Genomic DNA, 27,890 nt, shown 5'->3' with positions numbered 1-27,890 from the left:
ATTAGCCCCGTGGGTTTGGCAGCTTCAGAGGTTGCTATGAAGCTCCCCTGACCCCAGGGTTAGGTGGGCAAATGGGTGCTGGAACCTGAAATCCCTGATACCTATCAGTGAAGAGCAACTGTTAAAAAATCTCCTGCCTTTGGTTTTGGTGGCATTTCTTCCGGTTTGCATGGATCTGCACAATGGCATGCAGTACCCAGAGCCATCTACACAAGAGAGCCTTTGAAATGTAGCCTAGCTGGCAGATCTGGTCAGGCTGGGAAACCTAGCTTTATAAGGTTTTTTGTTTGCTTACAAGTGATCTTGGCCACAGACAGGGACACACAGCTGTGGTCTGTGCATGGCTCCATGATCAGACAGAGGCAGGGCTCTGAGCCTGCAAAGGCTGCAGTGGGGCTGAGCTCTTCCAGCTTTATCCTGGTTTAATTTGGAGCTGGAGTTGGGAGAGGCTGCCTTCTCCTGCAGGCTGGTGCCTTGAGGCCTGGTTTGGCTTTGCCTGAGCGGGCAGCAGCATCCATTGCCTGTCTGCGGCCTTGGCTCAGAGCCTGCACATGATGGACACCTCTGCTCGCTCCAGACATGCTCCTCCCGCAGACCTCTCACTGTTAGCAGTAACTCTTTTAATACAAATATCACACAAATACATTGCTTTTCCTCCAGTAATTATAATAGCATCAGACAAGGTGCATGTCTGGAGGCCTAGCATTTCAGAGAGGGCTTTGCAGGTGGCTTTTGTGAGATGTCCATGTGCCAGTTCATGCTGCCTGTAGGGACCCATGTGAGCAGCTATTGGGATAGCTCAAACAGAAATGACACAGTGGAGATTTCTGATGATGCTGATGTGCTATGTGGCAGCCTTGAACTTCAGAAGACCCATGCTGGGGATTGGGTAGAAGGAGCAGCCCCCAGCCCAACAGTACTGTGAACCCAGTATTATGGCAGTGCTTTCCTGCAGCAACGTCATGCTAAAGGATGGTGGAGGGGGGAGGCTGCCAAGAGCCATGACCCTCCAGGCAGGCTCTGTTTCCCAACTGCGTGTTAAACAGTGGCAGACTCTTGCAGGTGTGGGCATGGGGGGAATCTGTTAAATTAAAACCAAAGCGTAACAAGAGAGATGTTTGCTGTGGAAGATAACGTGTACTTGTTCTGCACGCTGAGTGTGAGGAAACTCTTGGACACGTTTTACATTGTGACCACAGTGCACCTTTTGCACTGTGGGGCCATGTAGTTCCCCCTTCTCTCCCTCACCCCTTTTCTTTTAAGAGCAGGTATCTCCCTGAGCTTTTGCCAGTGCCTTCAATCTGACAACTGAAAAGCACGATAAAGAAGCAGCATCTTGGTGGCAATTGTTCCTTTTCCTCCCTCAGTACATCTCACTGTGGAGCTCCCTGACCACACTGACCAGTGGCTTGAGCTTGCTGCCCAGATTATTAAGACGCTTGGGTCTCTGGTACCTGCAGCCTGGTAGACGGCCGGAGAGGAGGGAAAGGCATGCTCCCAGCAAGGTGCCCTTCGGTGGGGCTGCTCTAATGAGCCAGCTTTGTTATCTGCCTTGCTGCTGGTCCCAGAGAGGCTTGCAGGGACGTCTGCTGTTTTACCTTCTTAAAAGGCACCAAATGATGACAGTTAAGAGCCTACCAGGAGAAAATGAGCTCTTAGGGCAGTGTTTCATGTCTTGCTTGCAAGGCTTTATTGGATTAACTTTGTACTAGAACCACCATACACTCCCCTTGCAGGAGAGGCTAAAAAAGCTTAACTGTGGGATAAAAGCTTTACAGCCGTATTTTTGTCAAACAGGTGACTTACATAAAAATATCTTTACATGCATTAATGTAAAGTTTTGGCAAGGCCGCAAAGCAGGCTGCTCCTCAATGATCTTTGTCTTAATGCTCCACTCAGGCCAGTGTTAGGTATTGTAACTCTCTTGCTTTGCTTCTTATTTTCCACATTATGGACAGTGTATTTCCTCTCCTGCACACCCCTTGCAAATGTAGAGGTTCTGTGAGAGAAACACCTGGTGCTACTGTCACCATTCAAGGAGTGCCTTTTTCCTCTGTGGGTACCTGCTGCTTGGCAGCTCCAGCTGGGCAGCACTGCCAGCCTGGGTGAGGAAGACTTTCATACTTTCAGCTACTTCCCCATTATTTACACATGAAGTTAATAACTGACTCAAGAGTTGATCTACAAATATATTTTCAGGGCCATTCTTGGTAAATTTTTACCCTCTCAGCCACAAAGCTCTTGTTTTTTGTAATTTCCTTCCTGTATTTTCCCTTAACCCTAATTTAACATTAATGTGTTAGTTTTGAAACAGCCGGTGTATTCTCTCCCTCTTCTTCTCCCTTACCTTCTGATTCTTTTTTTCACTGTCCTCTATCTCTACTTCTGTTGTTTGCAGAAAACGGCTTTTCTCCTCCCTCTCCCTCTTCACAGCTCCCACCATCTGTCTCTCTACAAATACAAAGCTTTAGGGGAAATGATTCACTAGGCTGCTAGCTCATTACTCACACTCTGCCCATCATGGTTTCTGTCCTTGTAGGATGCTCTTAACTAATGTAAAGATCAATGAATCCTGGGAATTGTTATTCAATTAAAACAAATAATACCCCAGCAGTTAAATAGATTGGGCTTTTTGTACTTCTTAAACACCAATGCTTAGTTTTTCTTCCTCACTCTGCTAGCATTGTTTTTTCAGAACAGGATCACTGAAACAGAAGAATACAAATGATCACTGGACCATTTAATGCAACCTTGTGTATCACATGATGCAGGAGTTACTTAATGAAATTCCCTGGCCCAAACCAAGCAAATCTGTGATAAATCTAGAGCACATATTTTAGGATGACAGCCAAAATGATGAAAGGAATTTACTACCCAGCCTGGCTAATCATTTTGAATGCTTAACTGCACTCCCAAATATGCTGTTTTGCAAGGAGGAAACCTGACACAGCCGCATTCCCTATAGATTTTCCTCCTACAGCCTCTCCCAGGCTGTGCACCCCAAAAGCCCCCTGACCCCCTGCCAGCACTGTCCAGGGGCAGAGTGGCCAGCTGTGACTCTGTGAGCCGTAGCTGGCCAGCTGCCCACCTCTGGGAAGAGACCTCCACAGGCCTCAACCACCACTGCCTCTTCCACAGCATGAGGGCTTGGGGCTAGGTCTTTGCTCAGGTAATTATTTCCATGAAGCTCATTCATAGGCATTTAATGTCTTTGAGCTTCTCCCTATTAAATGTGATAGAGATTGGCTGAGGGGCTCAGAAGCCATTTGAGGTAGACTAGTTCACAGTCTTAAAACACTTCAAACACCAGAGAAAGCCATATTGAGTTGGCAGGTATGACACAGCATCTCGGGAGTCTTGCTTAACCTGGAGGCTGAGCTCAACACTGTAGGGCATTTCAAGTGACCCTAAATGTTGATGTTTAGGTACCCACGTCCCATTCCTTTTGTCTTCACTTTGTTGACCTTTTAAGAAGGATTTCTGTCACGATTTCAGGCTTCTAAACCATAGACTAGAAAGTTATTTTCTTAATTGGAAGTTTAGGTTTTCATTTATCACATAGAAAATGGATCTCTTCACCCCACATGCATGTAAGTAACAAGAAGTATCACTACCCAACCCAACTTTATTGTGCCTTGTCAGGAAGCTGCTGGCAATGTCAGGTATGAACCTATTTCAGTTGTTGAGCTTCCCTTTAGAAACTGGAGTTGTAAGAAATATCTGCAAATATCACAATCAAAATTGTAAGAAAGAATTGACAACACTGGACACACCCTGTCTCAGTTCCCTTAAACGGCTGCAACTCTTTATGCAGAACCCTGCTAAAGGAAAATGTGAGTATATCTGCAATGTGGTTCTTCAGGTTTTTTTTTCATAAGCACCACAAAGCACGCCCTGTATCAACACACCACACTGGCACCACCTTCATGGAAAGCTAATTAAATGTTTCGGGTAATGTAGCAGGAGTATTAATTTCTTGGCTGATTTACTTTTTGGACTACCAAGCACATGTACTTTTTTATAAAGCTGTGTTTGGGTCATTCTATAACAAAGAGAAAGCTGAGGAGGATCTTTGGAAAGAGCCTGCATTGAGCAGGCGTGAAGTGCTCTGTGTCAGAGCAGGACAACTACTCTAAAGAATAAGGGCTGCAGAATTTTAAGCCAACAGGGTCCACTGTTACCTCAGTGTGGTTAAGGCAGTTTTTTAAAGAAGAGCCCTCACCAAAGTCATACTTACGTGCTCTGTAAAATAAAAAGTTCAAATTTTAGCAGATGGGGTGTTGCTGAGCCTTCCACGGTTGCCAATACCCCGTGGCCCTCCAACATCTTTTGAGTATTTTATTGTTCCACACTTCATACAAGTTGTAAGTGTCAATGTTACTTCTCTCAACAATTGCTGGCTTTCCAAATGCCAGTTGTCCTTTGACATGCTCTGTTTTAAATAAGGGCTGAAGAGCAGTAATGAAGCTAGAGGCCTGCTGTAAAAAATACTGCAGCGTTCCATGGTACTGACAGCACACATGTAGTCATGCATTTTGCTCTCCATTTGTGGCCTATTGCTGCAACACACTGAAGGTGTTCGGGGCCAAGCTGTGAGGAAATGGAGCTCCAGAGATTTCAGATCTGAGAGTCCTCTAATTGAAGACAGTATCTTTGTGCAAGACAGGCTAAGGCAAACTTGTGTTACCCAACAGTTACCATTCCTCTGTTGTTCCCAGCAATAATAAAAGCTGACACAATATATAGGGTTCCCTTACAAAAGGCAAATATATTTAATAGTGTATATACAAATTAACTATTCAATAATGCTATACAAGGCAGGAATATCTTTAAAGAAACCCTGAGCAAAGAGAAGGATGTAATTTTTATTTTACACTTATTGCAACATTATTTCTGGTATTTGTTTGCTATATCGACTAATAAAGGAATATGTTAAAAACAGATGTTAAAATAAAACTGGGCATTCTTTCCATGTGCAGCTCTTAAAACTCTAGAGAAGAGAGTTCTGCCCCATCAGCTTCAGAAATAGATGTTTATCATAGTAGAGACCAAGCCGAGCCTGAGTTACCCAAAACAACCAATCCCTTTAGCAGAAAGAGTGTCTTCTGTCATCAAAAAGAGCCATCTGGAAGAGCACTGGCTCCCTGCCAAGAACAACCCTTTAACAACTGCTTGTCGTGCACTTTAAGCAATAATGTTCATAACGGTACAACCTGGAGTGTTGGTAAAGGTCCTATCGGAGGAGCAATGTATTCCTCCTCCCTCAGTAACCGCAAAAGGATGTTCTTCTTATTCTTCGGCCAGTTATAAATGTGAGTGTTCTGCAGCCAGGTAGGCACGTGTTCCTGAAAAACAAGTGAAAAAATAAAGGCATGAAATCCCATAAATCCTCCTGAATCTGTACTAGAACCTTGCAGATTCCATCAGACCCTGCCAAGCAAGATTTCATTTTGTCTGTTCCAGGCACTCCCCATAACAACAAGAAATTCTAATTTGGCCTCAGAGTTGTATCTAGGTTCCTAAATGAATGAACTTTGTGTGATCTCACAGCTTGCTTGTCTCTCTTTCTTTTCTGCCATCACGTTGGCTAATTTCACTACATTTCAAAGGGAGTCTGATCTCAATGACAAGCATCTAAAGGCTTGTGAAAATAAACATTGAGAAAAGAAGGCAGACATCTCAGTGCCCCTACCAAGGAAAGGCTGCCACCTTAGTAGCTGCTGAAAGATCCACACAACATGTTCAACCTTGAGCAGGACCCCAGGGGAGCATTTCTTATTCTGGCAGTCTTCACCCCCTCTCCTTGCACTTTGCTTCACCAAGTGTGGTGTCCTCTGGCCACCTCCTGAGCAGGAGGTTGAGGCTGATGCTGAGCTTGAGGAGAGTCTAATGCATCTCCAGCTGAGCAGAATCAAACCCCCACCACTTTGCATCCTGGGAAAGATGCCCCCTTTCAGGGGCTGGCTAATGCTCATTAACATAATGAAGCTGGGACCACCATGGCCCTGGACAGTGATAGTGGGCTGGTAGATAGGACCCTGCTCTGACCTCATGTTCTCGTGCCTCCTCCACAGCCTTGGGTGGCTTGCATACAGACAGTCTGAATGTGTAGGGGTGAAGGGCCATTATCATACCACTAATTAAAATAGGGTCAAATACTGATCCTTGACCAAAAACAGCTCATGACCACTATGGAGATTTCTTTTTGGAGAACTGTGTTGGAGACACCAGAACAGAAGCCAAAGGGAGACAGGATATAAGCAAAATGAGCAGCCAAGACATCCAGCACTTGCTCCCTGGTCCTCTATTCAGCAGGGCAGTATTTTCCCAAGGTGGCCCCTGTTAGGAGCAGCACAGTCCCTGTCAAGCCAGTGGAGCTAGCTCCAAGAGGACCAAGCAAAAAGCTGCTGGCATGCACCGTGTCTGTGGCACCTTGCCAGGCGATGCCCTGGCATGGGCAGCACATGTCCAGCCTGCCAGCAAACAACCTAACTGCAGACCAAATACTTCATTACGGAGCTTCATGCTTCTCAAATTGGCTGTCTTTTCCTTGCCCTGTATAGCTGTAGGAATGAGGCTGTGTTGTTTCCACTGCCCAGGGAGTGGTTACTGTTCATTGATGCAACTACTTTGTTAGATCTATATGATTTATATAAAGAAGAAGAAGGTAAGTCACCCAGGCACCTACATAACTCTGACCCCACCTAGGCTTCTGAACCAGCAGCTTGGTGCGAGGCAGAGGTATCTATCAAGCCTGGCCCTCCTCTCTTTCTCCAGTGGCTGAGAAAGTATAAGCTTTGGTCAAGGGTCTCCCCAAAGTAGAGGTTTAAAATATCGCTCCTTCAGGTGGACACCTCACTGCCCAACAAGGGTAAGATCCTGCGGCGTTCCCTTTGGTAGGAGCACAAGTAAGACCTCTTGCCTCCACCTGCAAGTCTGGCTTTGCATAGGAATGGATTTTAATCTTTGTGATCTTTACTCCTTTGACAAAACTGTTTGAAGTTGGCCAAGAGATTCAAATGTTTCTGGAAGAAAGAAAGATAACCACATTTGCATGCATGTGCACACTCTTACCACGTAAAATTTGTTTCTTTACTAAATCTTGTTAAAAGCTACAGAGGAAATGCAATTAAATACAGCAAATGAGCCTTCTCTCTGTCTTTGATAAGAAACTACATTTTTTGTGAGGAAGGAAATGCAGTAGACATAGTTGGTCTGGACTTCAGTAAAGCATCTGATATAGATCCACACGGGAAATCATTAGTTCAGCTTGAAAAGATGGAAATTAGTGTGAGAAATGTATAGCAGGTAAGAAACCAGCAAGTGAGGATATAATGAGAGAAGCACTATACATCCAGAGAAGGCTCTATGTCTTTCTTCCAGAACACCTCCTGCGGTCAATTTCATTTAATATCCTCCATAATGAACTCAGTGCAAAAAGCACCTGCACATTAATCATCTCTGGCAATAATTTTAACTTGAGGGAGGTGTGTAGGGGTAAAGGGGTAACTATATCTGCTATTTTAATCCACAAGGAGCGCAAAGTGTCGTTGCCACGTGACACTGGCTGTCATTGCAGGTGGGAGCAAGGGGAAAATGCTTACCACCCTAATATTACTTTTATTTGGCTGTGTATCTGTAAGCCATAAGGAAATTCCCTCTATGCCACAGAGAGAGTATTTGATGACACTAAGGATCAAACTGGTAGGAAGAAGGCAGAGCATTTTAGTGCAGAGGGCAGGGCTGTGCATGCAGGGACGTGTTGGCGCAGCATGTTTTGAGCTCCCCTGGCTTCCCTGGCACCAACCCTGCTCACCTCATCCATCCAGCTGCCTCACCTCTGACAAAGGGAGCCTCCACTGTGAGGAAGTCACAACTTAATGCTTTGGTCATCAGGTGACCAGATCAGGAGGACACATTTCTGAGGACTGGTTCGATGCAAGCCTTGAACCAGCAAGACCCACGTTTCCTTTAGCAGTGTATGATGGGAAGCTGGAAATGCCAGCTCCACCTTAACTGTGTGTTGTGCTTTTCCCCCTCATTATTCAGTTTCCTAATGAACACTCTTTGGATCACACAGTTCCCTTCTTGTTGAAGGTTGACTAATTTTCACATACCAGCAGTGCTTTATGATGTGCTTCATATGAGATTAAGTCATCTAATAGCCATATCCCGAGATGAAACCTTCCAGACCTTGCTTTCCTGCTCTTTTCCACTACTAGCTACAGCAGTACTTGAACATGTAATGGACAATGTAAAAAAGACAAAATGAAAGTAGTTTGTGGGCCAACATCATCCAATTGTATCTATATGTGGCATTTTTCAGGTGCCTCACTTTCCTTTGACTGCCCACAGGCTTCATTACTGCAACTTGCTCAGAGTCTGGTGCTCTCCTTCTACCCACCATGTCCTCAGTTATATTATCATTACCTAGTTAGATGAAGTTAGATGATGTACCAAAGGAATGTGTGGGGAAAGAGAGCAAAGCTCAATGGCAATAGAAAATGACAATCTGCATAATTTAGATAAGAAAGTCACCTCTTGAAAAACTGAAGGGTGATGTGGACTTACAAAGGATGGGCAAGAAGGCTGCCTGGAGACTGATGTTTTGATAGGAGCACCTCAATAAACCAACCCTGGAAATCTCTTACAGATCGCTGTCTGAGAGAACCACCCCTGTATGCTAAATAGTCTTGCGATATATGAAGTTCAGCCAAAATTAACGCAGGTTTGTTGTTCAAACCCCAGGGGCAGCTATAGACCCTCCTGGGCCACCTCTCTCTGCAACCCTTATGGTGCCAAATGGCTACAAGGTATATGGGCTGATTGTGTGGCAGGTGCTCGAGGGCCCCCAAGGTTAGCAGCAGTCCCATCTTTCTCCCCCTGGATCAAGCTGCAAAGGATGACTGAAAATGCTGCCTGATTCCCTGCCTTTGGCCTGCCCAGTTCCCACCAGGGCAGCCTCTCAGCTTTTCACACTTAAGGCAAGTACTGGATTGAGATCATGCAGGTAGGGAGCTGAATGACATGAAATAGCAGAGGTACCATTCATTCCAAGGGACCTCACTTTTTTTACAAACCTAGGGACATGTTTTGAAATTTCCGAGCGTACATTAAGTTGCACCTAAATAAAGAACTTTTTTCCACTAAAATCCACCAAGTGCAGTGGGATGGCACAGCCCTACAATCACTAATAGCAGTTTTTAAATTTTGGCTCATGTTCCAAAGTTTGGGCACCCAAAGAAATGTAAGGAACTTCCCATACTTTTTCAAAATGCACCTGTACCTAGGGGTAACATGACAGCTACCAACAGTGCACACAGCATTTAGCAATGAAAAGTGTACATGAGTACAATATAGCCATTCTGTGTCTGGGGAAGAATGCAATTTCTCAACTATAACTGAAGCTGTTTAACTTGAAAACAATCCAAGAGATTCTCTCAGAGTGAGGCAGAAGAGACAGGAATCTGTTGCATTACTTATTCTCAAATGAATCTTCAAAACCAGCAAGGAGAGCAGATGAAATTGCAAGTCCTAAAAAAACTTATAGTTTGCCTTTGAAGGGCCCATCAAAGTTCAAGCAACAGTCTAGTACTTTGTTATTTATTATCCTCTTTATTTTTATATTCTCAACCCAGCCTCTCCCAGATCCTCACTTCACATCAGTCATAAATCTCTCCCATCTCACTCATCGGCATTACATCTGGACAAAATTATAAAAGGGTTAATATAAAAAGCATGTTTGCTGGGTAGATCGTCTCTCTGCATGTACATTCTTTCGATGCTACAGACAATTTCAGTTTCAGTCGTACAGTTATCATCAGAAATACATTTATGCACTGATTTATATTGCAGATGAAATGTTTTTTATTTGTATGTACATAAAACTTTAAACTCTTCATGTAAGTGTAGCTTTGGAATATTACTAGTGGGATATTAAGAACCAAGAAACTGAGGGTTTGGGTTTTAAGATTTCATCCGGTGCATTGTGATCAAAATAATATGTGCTTAATTATGTAACAAGTATATATGCATGCATGAGTGTTACCTTTCTGGCATGTGGAAAAAGCACAGGGATGAATCTGAAGTTCATGCTTCCTTGTTGTATAAACTCGATCTGCATCTAGAATAGAACAAATTGCCAGATTTATTATAATGACACATTAATTTTTCTTTGCATACATCTGAATCCTATGCATAAAAACATTTGTTGCTTACTTAAACTGCTCTTCTGTTAAGTGATTTGATCTATTGCTGGTGGATTCGGTATCGTTTTGTTTGGCCAGTTAATCTGATTCTTCATTACTACAGAAAAGATACAGGAAAGATCTGTCAACATTGCTTGAGCATAGTTCTTCAGTGTGAAATAATTGTGGATGTAGCTGCAGTTGCAATCCCATGAAATCCATCCAGAACTAATGACGCTGGAGTTGACTAAGGCCCTTGTTCAGTCTCCAGCAAGGTGGAAGATTTCAGCTGAATACTGGCTATGTCCAAACTGGGACCTAGTCTGTCCCCCATGTCCTACCTCCATGTCTGATCATGATCTGAGCCTGTTCCCCATGTTCCCATACGCAGGCATCCCAGTTGTAAGGACAGCAAAAGCACTGCTGTGAGCTCATCTGCTGGTGACAGCTTCTGAGAAATCTGACTGCAGAATCAAACTGGGGAATCTGAGTAACATATAAACTGGGTAACAGGGTAAAAAGGACAGGAAACTGCAAACTGAGGGAGGAAAAGTGAGTTTCATGGCTCTGTGGGCTCTTCTGGGCTAAGTGCCCATCCTGTGACAGACTGCAGAGATGAGCCTCTTTGACCCCCTGACAATCTGCACCACCCAGGAGCTTTCCTTTGCAGCTCTGGCCTTTGCTTTTCAATTCCACCTTTCAGTCAGCTTTACTGCTGCCCAAAACCAGACATCAGTTACAGGATGACCAAAGCAATAGGGCCTGGTTTATAGGAGGGGAGGTCAGGTGCTGTTAGATAAGATTGTGTTCAGGGATATATGACAGAGCAACAAGAGTTCAAGAAGGTAAAGGAGGGGAAAAAAATCATTGACAATAAAGAATATAGAGAAATAAGATGAGCATGTTTAATAGGATTTTTCTTCCTTGAACTTCTTAGCAGATGTTAATGAGCATACGGAGCTGATGAGAGGGAGGATTAATGAATTCCAAAGGGGGCGTTTAACTATGGGGATTAGGGAAAACAAAGCAAAGAACCTGCCATTTGGAGACAGATTTGTCTTTTGAGAAGAAGAGACAGTCTTTGTAAAACAGCAAATGCATGTCCTCGCTTACCATCCTGTGGATGTACTTAGTATGTAAGCCGTGTTCATCCTTGTCCAGCTGGGATTCAGCCCCTTCCACATCCTGTTTGTATTTTGGACTGATTGCTATGATTATCATCACCGTCTTCTGTTAGGGAAAAAAGCACTTTTATGAAATTGGGAAATGCAGCGTGCTTGGTAGAGGCAGATCGGAAATCTGCCAGTTTGTGTTTTAAGTGATCTTTATGTTCTTGGCAAACACGAGAGGATCTCATTCATTCCGGCAGGAAATAGAGGAGAACTTGTGCACTCATTCTCCTCATTATTTCTCAAGATCTCATAATATAGAAAATCTAAATGTCAAGAGATATATTAGCAGCTACCAGTTGACAGTTGGAATCCCTGTCATAAAAAGCTACTTTTTATCAGTGTAGAGTGTCTATGTACATACACAGAAAAGTTTTATCTTCATATTCAGCCCTAAATGTTTTCCAACAGCTTATGCTGTAAAAGTGCATCTTTTTAGCTATGTAAAAGTGCATCTATTTAACCATCTACAGCTTTTTATGTATAAAGCCACTAAAGGCAGTTGTTTATGGAAGATACCTCTAGGGCTCTCAGCAACAGCTCTTGCTGATCTTTGTGGTGGAGAGTGCAGTGGGACATGCGGGCACATTTAGGGGTACCTAGCAGCTTTGTCCCACCTTGCTGCAGTGGGCTGAAGGCAATGCTCCTTGCCGTGCTGGGACAGCCCAGATCCTTTTTCATCCCAGGCCCCCACTGAACTCAGGTTTCCTCAGAGGGTTCATCCTTCATCTCTGGGAAATGCCTTTCCTCCTTAATGGTGAGCCAGTGAAGAGGCTCAGCAGATGAAAGCCTCCTACTTGTGTTTACCTAGGGCCTGTCTTTCATCCCCGCCACATCAGGCTGCGTAAGGCTTCCAAGTCTGTGGCTCACAGTCAGCTCGGTACCTAATTAACTCTTTCCTTCTGTGCAGTATCAAGGGAATTTGCCTCACCACAGGGTCAAATACAGTAAGGAGCCATTATCCCTTACACCAACTTAACATACTCCAGAATTACTTTTGCTTGCGCCTGATATGCACGTAAGCGCTTACAGATGTTGAGGGTTTGCAGAGACATGCCCAGCTGCACACATCCCCCTGCTTGTGTCCAAGTAGTCCCTCCTTCCTCATGCATTTAAGGGTTTTAAAGTTAGAAACTGCCTCCACAGTCAATGGAGCAAAACAAACATTTCTGGGGTGAGCAGCCAGAGAAGTATCCTCATGTGGAGGAAGGGAATCACTCTCTGCACGCACTGGTCCCTCCTACTGACTGTGGAGGAGTCCCAGAGGGGATCTGCCAGTTTGTATTCTAAATGGTAATGATCTTGGCAAAAGCAAATTCACCCTGGCTTCTAGTTTCAGTGACTCCATTACACATGGTGAGCCCAAGCCTAATTTGTCCTGATGAAAGCCTCAAAAGGCCTGACTGCATTGCCACAGCAGAGGCCCTAAGCTGGTTCTGCACGGTAGAGCACTTGAGCTGAAGTGTCTTGCTGGACACCTTTAGGAAACCTGTGTAGTGCTGTCTCAGGTGGTGAGGCTTTCTTGCTCAGGTTGGGGAGAGCCCACACCACTTTGTCATCCTGTTCCCAAACTATGCAAATAAGCCCAGAGTGAGTCAGAGTCCCAGTGGCTACCCAGCAAAGCACAAATGAACTGAAACCACCCCACGATGGCATGTGTCGAGTGACGTAATTGCCAGTTTGTGTCTAGCTGTGCTGGAATAACGGGACCACTTGGCTTGCTCCTAAAGGAGATGTGCGCTCTCTGCTTAGTTGAACTTCAAAGAAAGATGCGTCTGCAGGGGACTCCACTGGCAGCAACATAAATCTCTATTTTACTGCTTGGATAGATACAAACTGATGAGAGGAAATTTATCATTTGACTAACAGAACACCAATTTCAGTTTGCATACAGCATGGCTTATTCAGAAGAACCCTTCAGTATTTTAGACAGCAATGTAAAAGCTACAGGTGAGAAGCAGGATGAACACTAGCCACTACTATGCAGCCTGGGATGAAATACAGGTATCATTTTAACCAAGCATAGATAAACCCCACTACTTAAAAATGAGAGGAAGAAACAGCTTTTCCAATGGCAACTTCAGGCTGAATGTAACAGCCAGCATTGGAATTTGGCAGGAATGCCAGAACTAGCACTTCATTTCTTAAAGAGCGAGCTTTGGGACCATAAGATATATAAGTGAAGGAGATTTGCCTGTGCTCTCTCTGCAAGGTCTCTGCCATTTCTATAGGGGCAGGGAAGATGATAGTAGGGTCTTGCATTTTGATTCTGCTCCTATTGCTATTAGAATAATTCAACCATTTTCCTCAGGTCACCTCTGCCATGAACAAGGTTAAATTGCCTTTACATACATCACCTAGGTACCGCTCCATCCACTTAATGATGTCAATACCTCGTACCGTGTCCTCAAATATATCAATCTGCAAGAGAATGAAAGTCTGTGATGAGCATCTTTTCACCTTTCCTCCTCATTTGGTGGCACTGAAAAGGCACCTACTCTTTTCCCTAGCTTCTAACTGAATGCCTAATTCCCTTAGCAAAGAAACACGTACAAACATAACTACTCCCCTTTACCAGAAGCCCAGAGTTGAGCTGGATGGGCACTGTAGGCAGGTGGAGGGGGGATGCTGCAGGCATACCGCCGGGCTCCTAGTGAGCCTGCCATTCAACCAGGCACCTTGCCCTGCCAGCTCCCAACTCCCAGGCATTTTTTGCTCAACAGAACAAGAAACAATCACTGCTGGTGAATGTTAGATATGTGATGCTTGCAAAAAGGCTTTTTTACCTCTCTAAACACCTCACAAAGGTGGATAGTTGTCCACATTCGCTATCTGTACAGCTGCAAATGTCCACTGTTTTCTGGCTGCTGTGGTATATATTGGGTGTCACGTCTTAGATTCATATTGAACTAAACTTTCAGGGTGTGTAGTGGGAAGTCAGGCAGGTCACTGATACTGATAACCCAGACTTCGTCAACAGCAGAGGCAGAGGACTTCATAGGATAGAATGCAACCAATGCCACTCACTTCCCAGGACCTGGGAATCAGCGGCTGTGACCAATGCAGTAAGTATTAACTTCTCCAAGCTTTTGATAAAAAGTCATGTTATGCTCTCAAGTCTTTTCCCCCTTTTGTTTCCCTGCTTTGGGGCCATTTTGCTGTATTTATTATTCCGCAGCAGGCTCCAAGAATTGCCTGTCCAGCAAAGGTGCTATTAATGAGCCTTCTATTCCATACCTCTGTGGTGTCCAGAGCTTTCTTATGAATTGGTCATAGTACAGAACTGCTGGAGAGAAGTACAGTTACAGTCTCTGGAAAAAAATCTTTGATTTATGAAAATAAATAAGCTTGTGCAAAGCCCCCCACCAAGTCTCATTCAGTTTAATGATAGACACTTCCTTAAATGCTTTCCTGAATTGAAGCCAGAGTGAAGGCTGAGAGGTCAGATAACATATGCACTTGAAATAAGAAAATATGAATCAAGATTTTGATGAATGTCAAATCCTAGAGCCTCTGTGGATGGTTCCCTTAGAGAGGGCCATTATGATGAAGCAAGCTCATGAGAAATTAAATGAAAATCTGGATGGCTTATGGAATTAGAGAGTTGGACACAGACCTTTTCAGGCCAGTGAGTTTAGAATCCCTTTTAAAAGTACAACAAAGCAAATGAAACCATGAGACAGGCTGTTTCATTAAGCTCTGTGAAATACCTTGATTTTAGATCATTTTTAGCAGAAAGGTATTCACATCTGAAGAACCAGCGATGTAACAGCATCACAGAAAAAAAGCTGGGGTTGGACAAACGTGAAAACTGACCTTTTTAATATTGATATTACAGATCAAATAAGACAATGTTAATGGAATAGCTCACAAAACTTCATACTATTGCCCATCTGGTATCTGGTGTCACTAAATAAAATTTTCTAGGGTCATTATTAAAACACATTTAAAGGCATGAAAATTCAGTTAAAACATGAGAAAATGAAAAGGCAAATCATTTAAGTTTAAACTTTTAAAGTCAAGGCTAATTCATCTATTTGCACCTTCTTTAACCTACCAAATGATAAACAAAAACATGTTTAAGTGGACAGTGTATCACCTCTGCTTTTTACAAAATGTCCCTTTCCTCTGCTGGCTGAAAGTCATTTTCTTCAGAACGAATACTTACAGCAGTTTGAAATCCATTTACAAGCAGGAAGTTCACGAATTTCATAACCTCCACTGCTGCGTCTACCGAATAGGTTATAAAGACCTTGCCTAGGAGAAAGGATCCACATGAATATGCAATGCATTAAAATACAGCATTTGAAGGGTGAGACTTTCAGAGCCCTCCCCTTCCACTGCGCTACAGGTTCTGCCCACCTATGCCTCTTCAGATTTACAAAATGGATGGGAACAGTGCAGTGGCTTGGTGTTGAACTCAACCCACTGTACAGAAACCTTGCTCTAGATTTAAGCTCCTACTGCCTTACTGCTGGCAAGCACCCTTGTGGAAGCTGCAGAGGGTACCATCACTCTGTTGCTCACCCTGCCCTGCTACCAGAGCTGCTTCTTCCCCAGCCTGTTAGCATATGTGAGGTTGAGTCCTCATCTAGAGCTCATGTCACCCACACCATCTGCAACCAGCAGCTTTCCCCCAGACCTCATTGATCTGACTGAGAGCTGGAGAAGCCCTTATGCATGCTGTACCCCCTGGGCAGGCAGGATGGATGGCTGAGGATAGCAACGTCTTCAGCTGACCTTACCATTATGGAAGGAGTTTTCTTACTAACTAAGGAATCATAGACTTGCAGTCAGGGTAGACCAGCTGGCTAATCTAATCCAGCTGTGTCTGTATCACAAATGGCACAATTTTATCCAATAATTCCTGCATCTAGGACACACTGATAAAGTAGGGTCTATCCAAGAGTGGTGTCTGGTGTCATAACTCACTCCTACAGGCCAGAGAGATGCAACTCTCTGAATTGGAAAGATGCGAAAAATGAAGGATAAAAAAAAAAATCAAAACCTCAGGAGAGACATAGAGGGCTCTTAGCAATGGCATCTGCTGGACAGCAGGGCATTATGAATGAAGGCAGTTTTCTGAAACCTGACTTTCCCATAGGAGTTGAAGGCTGAAAGCTTTTCAGGGGCTGATGCCAGGGGAAGAAACTCAGCCAGTGCCTGTGCTGCCCTCAGCTCTCAGTGTTGGGCTCCTTGCCCAAAGCTCTCTCCAGTCACCAGGTCAGGGAGGAAATGAGGTCGAGACTCAACAACTTTGTCTGGTTTGGGACAGGCTGAAACACTTTATCCCTAAGGCTTTGTTTGTTATTAGCCCTTTACTGTAAGCTTCAGTGCCTCCTGCCTCAAAGGGACATCCTGTTTAGCAAGAAGTCATGAAAGCAATCTAAATGGTATTTATTTTTTGTAAAAAAAATTACAAGCAATTAATGACAATTATGTTTTCAGGATTCAAGGAGATAATTCCATCCCTCCAAACCCAAACGCTCACACCCTACAGATGCGATGACACTCAGTGTTTTCCTTTCTGTTGTCTTTGTGTCTTAATGTCATTCCCCCTGTCTTCTCCCCCCTGGAGCTTTCCCACCTAAAGCTGTCAGGCTGCGCTGTAAAATCTTGCACAGAACAAATTTGCTAACCACTTACGCAACTCCTCCGGCAAATTGCTGGTTCTCAGAGTTCCCTTGGCTGCAGGGTTACTGAGAGGTCTCGGGACGGCAGCTGGAGATGGAAAATTGTCACAAGGACAACAACATGCTTCATCTGAGCCACATGCCTTGGGGGGCAGCTGGCCATTAGGTAGCTGGTTGTATAGCTGGTTTCTAGAAAGAAAAGCAAGGGAGGACTTAAGAGGATTTCTTTTCAGGCAAGATGATTTTTTGTCTTTTAATAACACACTAAAAACTTTATCTGCACATCAGCTAGGAAAAGTTCTCGTAGAAACGCTTTGCTCAGCATTTCTACTTAGTTATTACAGCATTTTCTGAACGGATACCTTGGTGACAGTATACCACAAGAAGCAGTTTACTGCAGAAGCAACATTTGCCACAGGAAGTAAGTGCACCTCACAGCTGAAAGCTGTTCAGTTTGCAATTAGCAGGAGCAAAGGCTGTTTCTGAGCAAAAAATATATGCTGTATCATGGATATTGTTAGGCGTGCATGGGAGCAGAGGGGCACTTGTGTAACCTCTTCCCATATCTAAAGGGTTCTTCATGACACCTCTGAGGCTCTCAGGATGCCCTGTGCAGCACAGGAGGCACAGTGCGAGGTGGGAACTGGGAAAAAAGGTCCAAGGGCACTCCACCTTAAGCACTGGCATAGGTTGGAGGGTCTCTAGTTTTAGACAAAACTCCAAGTCTGCTAAAGGGAACAAAGTTAATTTCCTGAACAGCAACAGCAGACACAACAAGGGTTTCTCATGGCAGGGATCTGCGCTCCAGACTTGCAATAACATTGCCTAACATCTTCGCCATTGTAGCAAGCAGAGAGAAAGGGATGACTTAGGGAACATTAGCAGTTCTTGCCCTACTACACTTTGGCTTCACAGTTTAAGCCAGTAGGAAGGGGAATCTATTGAGATTTTTATGTGAGGTGTGCTTTGATTCTGCTGGGTTGAATCTGTTGGACAAGTGCTAGGTTTCTCTGACAGCTTTTCCCCACAGAGCAGTGATGTTTAGTCAATCAAGCCCACTCTCTTTTTATTCTTTGCCTTCCTTAAATGAATGATGACAAGCTGGTCACAGCATGTTTTCTGTTGTCACATTAAGATTTGGTTTATTCATTTTGGTACAGATGTTTTCTGTTACAAAATACTCTATAGGCAAATACTACCAACATATAACTGCCATTCTTGGAATCATAATGCAAACACTACGCAGGCAGCCGGAGGACAGACCCTGCACATTCTGGATTTTTTTTAGCAGAAGAAAGTACCAAGAAAAGCAACACGTACCTCATCAATGGCCACAAAAAACTATCATGTGCCTAATTTACAGATCTTCCCAAAACTTCACTTTATCCAACAAATGCGCCAAAAATTAGGAGCCTGTTTTTAAATTTTACTACTGAAAGGGGTACCCACTATTCCTTAATATTTTTACATTTCATACAAGCTTGAGTGCCTGCAGGTACTGCATTATCTTGCTGTCACTTTTCTGTCATAGCCACTAACTTTTCACAGTCAGAACAGTGTGATATTTCAGTCACCAACCATCCCACCAATTCTCCCAGTTTTCTGCCTGTGTCATGTTAAGTGCACATTTTCAAACACAGGTGCCTGTAAGTTTAGCACCTCTGAAGGTAATGTGGCACTTAAATAAAAACAGTCTGATTCCAGATGTCCTCAATACCTGACGCTTCAATTTGTCTTTAGATAGCTGAGTCTAGAGTAAACTCTGCTTGGATAGTATTTTCCATCTGTTAATGACATACTTACAAGGAGGGAGATATAAGGCCTGGTAAATTAATATTTGAGAATGAGTAAAAAGCCCTGGATACAAAGTGCTAGACTTGTGATGGTTTACTACTACATGAAAAATCATAGAAAAAGCTGCAAACATCAATGCAGAGATATATCAGCAACAGATGAGATTTTCTCCCTTTTTCTCTGCACTGCAGAGGAGATAAGAACAAAATCACTGGATGCCAATAACTGAGGTGTCCCAGGCTGGTACAGCGTAAAGCTGAAGACTGCAGTGAGTCACTGAATTGACCTTTGCTCTCAAGCAGGCTAGCTCTAAGGTTTCAACTGAGATATTTTTCAACCCCTCATCCCTTTAACCTTTCAGCATTTATCTTCCTTAACGCACGCATTTCAGGGTGCGCTGTAATAACATATCAGGTATCCGGCTTTGAAGTTCTCTAGGGTAAGGTCAGGACCCTGTTGGGTGTAAAACAGCAATAAAGAAAACTACCCAGCGTCTTGCATGTACCCCTGCAGCCCAAGCACGCTAACATTACAAGGCTTCAGAATTATTGGTTGAAAACCAACAGTCAGGTCAGAGGAGCTTCCACTGTGCACAACCCTCTCTCCTCACCTCCCCCCTGCTGAGGGCATACTTACAGGAATGGAGGAGGACCAGGGGAGGGGCATATCCTCTGGGGTGGTCGGCCTCTGGTGCCTTGGGCAGCATGAAGGTCTGAGTAATTTGGGATGACTTGCTGGGCCGGGCGGATAACTCTCATGCAAGGTCCAGGAACAGGAGGAAGCGGTTGCGATGCGTGTTCAAAATGTTGGTAAGGCGCTCTGCCATCTGGGAGAGTGAGAAAATAAAGGGAGCAAATATCATTTCAGCCAATACATTTTTCCCTCAGTTTGTGTTTATTCCTCTCCAGGCACGTCCTCCTCCATGTCTTGGGAAACCAAGCAGTTTGGAGGCATTTGCAGGTATCTTGGCCTGAAAGAAGCCAGATTAAGGAACATTTTACAGTCTGAAGTTTCCACTTCCCATTTCGCAAGGTTCAGATCCCCACCCTTAGCTAGGCTGCTGGGACAACTGACAGTTAAACACTCAGGGCTGCTTTGTTCCTGCACTTACCATGCCTCAGTGTTCTTTGGTTATTTTTATTTTTTTTTAATTTCTTTTTGGCAATAACTTGTGGAAATGAATCATCCCAACATTCTCATGAAAGCAGATGCAAAATCCTGGAACAAATCAGTTTGCAACACTAAAGCTAAACAGGCTGTGATTATTGTAAATGAAAAGCAAAAAAATAATCTCTTGGTTTGTTACTTCACCCTGTATGAATTTTCTGCCTAAGTGACCTTTTAAAGCCTTGCTGCTGCTCCTGTTGCCATCCAGAAAGCTGCAGGGAAAACCCAAAGTAATAATTTTGCTCAAGTAATTCTGAAAAACCTTACTGTTGTTGGCCACACACACGTAATGCTCTTTAATAACTAACATACAGTGGAACTGTTGGCATAAACTGAAAGCGATGTAAGCTGTTTGTTTCCCCAAAAGGGGAAAACTACTTTTTCTCTCTCTCCCCACCACCCCCCCGTCTTTCTGTGTGCAGTTTTCATTAGGCAGCAGCTCTGTGCACTCTCAAGCTGCTGTGCACAGATCAAAGTCCAGCCTGGCAAGGCTTATTAGCACTGCATGATGATGGTGTTATGAGCTGGCTCTGAAAGCTGCAGTACTCAAACGCTTTTCCCTCCCCAGTCCCTGCCTGTTTTTTTAAATCCTTTTAGTTATTTTGTGGTCATGCTTTCATTTCCCTAGCAGCCATGAGGACTAGATTGTTTTTTAAAAGGGGAGGAAAAAAAAAAAGGAAAGAAAACAAAGCTTTGATGAAACAGTCCAATTCCAGGAGCAAATACTTTAAAATAACCCAACCCCACAACTGCAAAGAGATTCCTGATGAAATTGTGAGTCTGTAGTAACATTTGAGACTCACATTTGTTGACATTGTTTTAAGAGATTTTCCTGCTTCCCCTCTTAACTATATGCAACAGGACAGGGTGGGTTGGAACTAGATGATCTTAAGGTCGTTTCCATCCCTAACTATTCTAGGATTCTATGAAAGAAGATGGGAGAACAAAATTGAAAGTAAATATGGTCTCCTCATGGGTTTCTCATAAGCAGCTCTAGGAAATGTGGTGTGGCTCTGGGAATTCAGTTTGGTTTACAGGTTTTTAGGCCAGTGTTTCCTCAGCTTCCTTTGAATCTATCTGATAATACAGTATTTTAATGGATGCAACCACTGCTGTGCAGAAGCACAGCAAGGCCAAGGGTGCATGCTCGATCACACCAACAGCTTTCATATATAAATATCTGAAATAATGGTCTCTGGGCATATAGCATTGCTGCAAGGATTTCTTTGACTTTTAGAAGCATTTTTGCTGTTGTATCTCAAATAACAGGTGTCCGGAGCCAGCTTAGGGCCTACGGGCACAATTGCTATTCCCCGGGAGAGGCATGTTGCAACATACAAACTGCAGAGCTTTGTTGTGGGTTGCCACTGCCCAACAATTATCTGAAATGCAAGGAGCTGTCAGGAGGTGATTTACGCTGTACCAGGCATGAGAGAAACAGGAGTACAGTTGCCAGCTTCTTGGTCCTGACCAAATCTGCTCCAGCCATCTGAGTTTATTTTCTTCTTTTGCCCTCTGGATATGTTTGAAACGGTAGTGATTTTTTTTTCTAAAGAAAGCCTTTCAGAGTTCCTGCTTAAAAACAAAATGGCCTCATTCAGTAAATGTCCTACTTCTCACGATGTCCGCTTGTGGAGGAGGTAAATGGAGGTAAATACTGCGGGGTGTTGTGCAACCAGCTTTTTGTCTGCTTAAAGCTGAACTGAAAGAAGGTACAAAAAGAAAAGCAGAGGACATTTTGCGAATGTTCAGCCGTAGACATTGATGAAAAGTCCATCTGTAGCCCCTTTATGAAGTCCCAAGATCAGTGGTGAAAACTGAGGCTCTGATACCCTCTGTCTTTCATATACCTAATTATAGCACATTGCTGGAATAACAAAACTCCTTAAGAAGATGTAATATAAATGCTGTGGAGTCAACAGGAGGTTTAAAAAAAAAAAAAGGTTATTAAAAAAAAGGTTATCAGAACAGGCCTACAGTTTTTCATTACAAAGCCAGCCCAAAATGGGATGGGGTCTCACGAGTATAATGTAATATAAATTATATTAAAACAATGATATTGCTGTTAAATGTTCAAAGCTCACTTCATAATAGATAAAAATCTCCGAGACTGAAAAGGAATACTAATTAATAGCAGGCTGTAAACTGTGTTGTAATCTCCAAGAGCCAAAACACCCATATTGACAGTCACATCAGCATTCAGTAATACAATCACCAGCAGCTGAGAGGGCTCCATTTTAAGTAATGAGCTTTCATTTCAGCTGACAACAGAAAAAAAAAAAGAGGATGATGGATGTCACGTTCTTTTCACATAGAGATAAAACACATGGGTGAATATGGTCATAATGCTAGGCGACACTATTTACAGAGATCAAGGGTAACCTCCCATCCTGATCCTGGCAGGAAATTCTCAACTTTGGGGATCCAAGTAGGAGCAAGGACATCTATGAAAACAACAGGAATTAGGTTGGTGTAAGAGGCTGCTGAATGACTGATGCAAGGAGGAAGGAAATGACTAGAATATGAAATAACAGCAGGGAGAAGACTGGTTATGCTCAGTGTGACCGACAAAGGCCAGTTTCTAGGCAAAATCATTAACCTTCATTTGATGAGCAACTGTGACCTCTTTAACTTTTTATCTAGCTCAGAGGTTCTGCCTCAGAGAGTCCATCTGAATAACCTGAAAATCTGGAAATACAAAATGGACTGCAAATAGATGTTTAAAAAGGTTAATAATTACATGCCATGCATTGCCATTAAGTACAGCAGGAAAACACCAGCTTGGTGAATGATAGCTGTGATACAACTGAAAACCTCTGGTGGGATGAGTGGTGCTACTCACATGGGCCCTGGGGGTGCTGCTTTGCCAGGCAGCGGTGCTCAAAGCCTCCATGAGCTTGTGAGGAGGCACTGGGATGGGGCAAGTGCTGGCACATAGGGCACTGCTGATGCTCAGGTCCAAAAAACACTCTGGAGATCAGTGGTCCTGGAAGGTCCTGGGGGTTCAGCATGGACACCAGTGGTAAAGGGGGATCCAGGTGCCTGATGCCCATGACATCTTGTGACTGGGAGTTGTACCCTGTGTCCACAGTCCCCAACTCTGCTGGGGGTCTGTTTCCTGAGTGTTGCTGTGACCGTGAACTCCATTGGCTACTCTCCTCCAGTGAGTCCTCAGGAGCATCAGACAAGCTTTGCTCTGATTTACTGGAGTTGTGTCCAGTGTCAGCTGAAAGCTGTGATCTTGGCTGCACGCCTGATTTGTCCATAGGTACAAGATGCATCTTGGAGGCAACGACTCCAGCTATTGATTCACTTCTGCTGAAGTGCCCATCTACATCAGGATCACTGTATCTGGACCACAGGATGCTGTCTGGCTCTGTGGATGGCACTGACTGATGATCTGCTGGTGCTCTGCAGAGGCATGATGCATTTGCCGCAGGCTCAGGTGTTTGAGCGACACACAGTCTCTGGGATTCCTCATCCTTCGTATCCTCTCCAGAAGACTGCAAAGCCTTTTCCAAGATATGTTTGGGAAATGGGGACCATGGCATGGATTCATCTATTTCAACCGGTATGCTCTGACCCACAGAAGTGCCTGAAAAAGTAGAAGAAACACTGTAGATGTACAGCCATACAGACAAATGCCTGTCATTAGTCCTCACTCAGTGACTTTAAGATGGAATACCATAGACCAGTACGTATTCCTTATATTCCTTCCAATATGTATTCTTTGTATTTTTGTGGTTTTTAAAAAGACAGGAAGAAAGCAACAAAAAAGGTCTGTTTGAATTTTGGCAAAGCAAGAGAATAGAGGGTTAGATGGAGTGTGGCTAGCACAGAGTTACATTTTGGACTAACCTGCCACAGAGGCCATTTCCAAGTTTTGTAGTCACACCAGAAATGAGAGTCAGCTGCCTTACTGCAATGCCAGGATTTTCCAGCAAACTGGAAAACAAGAGAAACAACTATTGTGAACATGGTACAGTTTCACATAGGCAATAATCCTAAAATAACTCCATCTCAAAGACTGGAAAAGAAATACCACTCAAAAGTTCTGGAAATCACATTGCGCAAAATAGATGCTTTTATGGGATTTCTGGAACTTAAGTGTTCCTGTTGAGACTGGAGGGGGAAAAGCACATGAACTGTCTCTCAGAGGTAATTTCTGCACCTGACGAAAGAGCAGGCTATTTAGTTCTGGAGGTTTGGCTCCGGCATATTCCAGGAAACGTAATCATTTGCAACTCTTCTACTCCAGACCTAATAATAGCTTCACATTGATGCTTCAGCTCTAAACTTTACCACATACCCAGCTGAGTCATTTCACTCCAAAGCTTGTTCCCAAGAGTTGCTGCTTATTTTATCAAACCACTTCATGCTTGAGCCATTTTTCTTCTATCACACTGGAGAAGCTAAAATCACCATCAGGAGAGTTATTAGCAAAGAATGGAATAAGCACTCAAGCAATGGGAATGACCATTGGCAACAGAATCTGGCTTGAAAGCCTGATAAAAAAAAACAAAATGACAACACATTTGAGGAACTTTAGGTAACCCAAGGATTTCTCCCAACTTCAGTCACAGTAGCTTGAACAGAAAAGTTAAATGAAGAACACATTCAAATGACCACAGTATTAAAAGCAGTTGAACAAGATCACAGAAAGGTATAAGGCAGTGTCTCAACCTTCACCCTGGCTCTCACAGCAAGTCCGTAAAAGCAAATGATGTGCCCTGTGCTATAGGGCAAGAGTGAGGCTTTACTCCTGAAACTATCTCTGGCATAGAAAATTCTGTGTGTAGCATCTGCTGGGAAGCAGGATAAAAACTTCTTTGCTGCTGGGCTGCAATGTAAATATTCCTCCTCTGTGTAATTTAAAACTCATCTATGCAGAAGATTTACCACATATTCATACATACCCCATGTTATAATAAGCACGTTCGCAGGGAGACTTATCCCGCGATAATTACAGTGGGATAATTATGCTAGTAAATTTTCCCATGTAGGCAAGTCCTCAGAGCTGCTATTAGTTGCATCAACACAGTGACCATGCTGCTCCTCTGACAGCTGCAGCCCCCTGCATCAGAGCACTGGGTCTGGTGCCCAATCAGCTCCTTCCGATACAAGCACCCATGCTTGAAATCCTGACATCCAGCTCACCACCATCACACACCTCTCCCTGCAGTTTTCATCCTTTTTCCTCTATGCCATGTCACTAAAGTCGGCCTGCTAGCTGAGTCACAGTTCACTAACAGTCATAAGTGCTGTGCTGGGAAAGGGAAAACCTTGAGCTCTCATAATGAGCACAGGACTGTGACAGGAACTTGTGCTGTGCTGTTGTGTGCAGCACTGGCAAACCATTCCTTACCTGGGACCTTTGGTCAGATGGCAGTTTAAATTAAATGGTGGCTGCCTTGTGGTGGTCACTCACCAGTGCAACACAACACAGTGCAAAATCAGATTTACACAAATCAGTGCAAAGTTGCTGAGTGGTCCCCAGCCAGACTTAAGAGGAGCATCTGCAAGGTTAGGTGTCAAACTCCCTGCAAGGCATCTGCCTCTGTCTCATCTCAATAGCTTTGTAAACCTGACCCTTGGTTCATCTGGACTCAAAGTGCCAGCTCAGATGTGCTTCAACTTGTGGATTAGCTTGTCCATTAGCTCATAAACTGAATGACTCACACTGGAGCAGCTCAAATCACATTGCAAACTCTTATTCTCCTTGCTGAGCACCTCCAGTGAACTGGCTCCTTGAGCAAAATTCACCCTGGCATTCACAAAGCACAAGCTCAGCTGTGGGGTAGAAGCGCACAGCTCTACCTCTTTAGCCACACTTGTTGTCTGAGCATCCCTCTCATTAGATATAATCCTCAGCAAATATCCAAACATGGCTTTTCAGAAATGAATTTACAATGCCTCATACACTAGCATGCTTCTTTGGTGGTCTCTGAAGTAGTGATCAAAATGCTAAATAACACTTTGAATTCAGATCTTCTATATTCAACAGCCTTTAGTTCAGCACATGACAAGAACAGATTTCTGTGGAGAAATTGAGAACTCAGTCCAGAGCTCAGTGAAGTAAATGGAAATCTCCCTAATGACTTCAGTAGTTTTTAGAATGGGTGTCAGATGGGATTTGGAAGTTAATAAATTCCTTTGGAGGCTACAACCTCCAAAGTTTTTTGTCTTTTTTTTTTCAGTTCCATTGCTGACATCTGTCTGTCTGTGAAACGGATCATGCACAGACTGTGAACCTAATGAGAGGCACAACCTGGGCAGAAAAAACTCAGACTTGTTTTCTTCAAGTTTGTCATTCATTGTATTTACTCTGCCTTTTGGAGGAGGGATATTAAGACCTTATTAAACTGTATTTCAAATTATCAGCTACTAAACTCTTCAGAATAGTTTAACATGTCTTTCCTACTAGTTTAGTCCTCTGAACGGATGAATGCTTCTTTAATACTGAAATCAATATTTAAATGACAGCCTTATTTCTTTCCTGTGTAACATGAGCTAAACATTCTGAAAATTCCAAAAGAATCCAAAGATCTGAGTAAAAATAATTTAGTCAGACAGAAGAGAGATCTGACTCCAGCACTTGTGCTTTTACCTGCAAAAGCTTCTAGGGCTTTTTAATATGAATTTGCAGGATAGCTGAGCATGAAAGCTGAGTTTTGATACTCATGCACAGCCCTTGCTCCTGTGGGGCTGAGGTAGGAGGCACTGAGGGGCTGAGGGCTTTGGTGTTAAAACAGACACATCATTAAAAAGGAGGAAAAGTGACTTCATCCTCCTCCTCCCTCAGTAGCTCTGGTTGGAGAGAGAAGTTGTTAAAACAGCAGAGCTCTGTAGGTAGATATGGCCCTGAGGATAAATTAACCCCAGGACATGCTGAACACTTTTTGAGCAATGCCGGGAATGGTATGTGGATGGGAATTCCCGACAGAAATCCCCACACTGCTTTGGAAATTTTACAGATGATTCAGAAACATCCTCCTCCAAAAGCAGTGCTTCAGGATGTTGTTTCTGCTCTGCCGAAACAGGCTTTTGGAAAAAGATGCAGTGCTGAGCCCATTATACTGTTATTTTACATTGCCTCATGCTACAGTTTCATTAGGTTTCCTTTGACTTTTCTAGTTAGCTTATCTTGCAAATATAGTTATTCACAGGACAGAAAAATCATTCACTTAGATCACCCGTGTTGAAGAATTAGGGTAAAGGAATGCTTCAGCATATTGAAATACCCTTAGAAACCTGTAGCCTGATCCCTTTTCTGGCACAGAGACTGCTGGAGAATGTAGAATGTGCCCAATCTCATTTCCAAAGATACTGCAGCTTCAAGTCAGATCATGATATTTCCAGAAAGCTTTGAGAATTTAATATCCCCCCTGCACCTATGACTATGTAGGAGATTGGTGATAACCAGCTGGAGCTGTTGAATATATTCCTGCTTGTAATAAAGTGGAGGCCCTTCTTAAAAGGACAGAGTAGCCAGGCCTGGACTGCTCTCAAAAATGTTGAGGGAACTCCGTAAACCACCCTTTCTTCACCTCTTCCTTCCTGTGCTCATGCATCCAGTTCTGCAATGTGCATTAACGTAGCAAAATAACCTTTCTGGGTGGGTGCTCAGTGACTCAAGCTCCTGGGAAGAAACCTTATCCCAGGTCCCTTGTGAGCATTCCTACAGCTGGAGAGGTTCATCCACTACTCCTGCTGGGTGGGAGGCTCACCACTCCTGGGAGAACATAAAAGGAGAACAAATTTCTCTGCAGGTTGGTAGAGATAAGCCTGAGCACCCAAGTTTGAAGGTTTGAAGCAAGGGCCAAATCTCCTAAAAACATGTGATGGAGGCAAGAGGCTGAACAGGGAGAGGAAGGGTGTTAGGCTCAGGCTCATTTGTCCAGTTTTCTCATGGCTGATTGCAAAATCTGTCGGGTATTTCA

At 43.6% G+C, this 27,890-nt stretch overlaps 1 protein-coding gene and 2 long non-coding RNA genes across 7 annotated transcripts in view; 2 read left to right on the top strand and 1 right to left on the bottom strand.

The window, feature by feature from the left end:
* LOC133272709 (uncharacterized) overlaps window positions 1-4,959 on the top strand; it is a 19,813-nt gene extending 14,854 nt beyond the window's left edge. Inside the window, exon 2 of the long non-coding RNA XR_009744521.1 lies at window positions 1,368-4,959. This is a non-coding gene — a long non-coding RNA (uncharacterized LOC133272709). The remainder of the gene's footprint in view (window positions 1-1,367) is intronic.
* The window catches only part of TRAF3IP2 (TRAF3 interacting protein 2), a 27,364-nt gene continuing 4,217 nt past the window's right edge, over window positions 4,744-27,890 (bottom strand). Inside the window, exons 1-10 of one of the 4 annotated variants that reach the window (XM_061460110.1) lie at window positions 24,867-26,335; window positions 23,809-23,895; window positions 22,793-23,545; window positions 19,420-19,609; window positions 17,003-17,178; window positions 15,525-15,613; window positions 13,709-13,777; window positions 11,301-11,417; window positions 10,049-10,123; window positions 4,744-5,345 (exon numbers count right to left, since the gene is read on the bottom strand). In XM_061460110.1, the coding sequence (XP_061316094.1) occupies window positions 5,199-5,345; window positions 10,049-10,123; window positions 11,301-11,417; window positions 13,709-13,777; window positions 15,525-15,613; window positions 17,003-17,178; window positions 19,420-19,609; window positions 22,793-23,545; window positions 23,809-23,824 (1,632 nt within the window). In that variant the 5' untranslated portion in view covers window positions 23,825-23,895; window positions 24,867-26,335 and the 3' untranslated portion in view covers window positions 4,744-5,198. Of the gene's footprint in view, window positions 5,346-10,048; window positions 10,124-10,218; window positions 10,306-11,300; window positions 11,418-13,708; window positions 13,778-15,524; window positions 15,614-17,002; window positions 17,179-19,419; window positions 19,610-19,894; window positions 22,299-22,792; window positions 23,546-23,808; window positions 23,896-24,866; window positions 26,336-27,890 lie in introns of those variants that run through there. The other 3 variants (XR_009744513.1, XM_061460109.1, XM_061460111.1) reach the window with 3 other exon arrangements.
* Window positions 19,453-27,890, top strand: part of LOC133272704 (uncharacterized) — a 20,525-nt gene continuing 12,087 nt past the window's right edge. For both annotated transcript variants that reach the window (XR_009744514.1, XR_009744515.1), the window contains exons 1-2: window positions 19,453-19,592; window positions 19,692-19,743. This is a non-coding gene — a long non-coding RNA (uncharacterized LOC133272704). The remainder of the gene's footprint in view (window positions 19,593-19,691; window positions 19,744-27,890) is intronic.

Source organism: Pezoporus flaviventris, unplaced genomic scaffold (assembly GCF_033815535.1).
Source record: "Pezoporus flaviventris isolate CSIRO_AGI_PZ_B2104156 unplaced genomic scaffold, CSIRO_AGI_Pfla_v1 ptg000031l, whole genome shotgun sequence".
NCBI lineage: Eukaryota > Metazoa > Chordata > Aves > Psittaciformes > Psittacidae > Pezoporus > Pezoporus flaviventris.
This window is presented reverse-complemented; position numbering and strand designations above follow the sequence as displayed.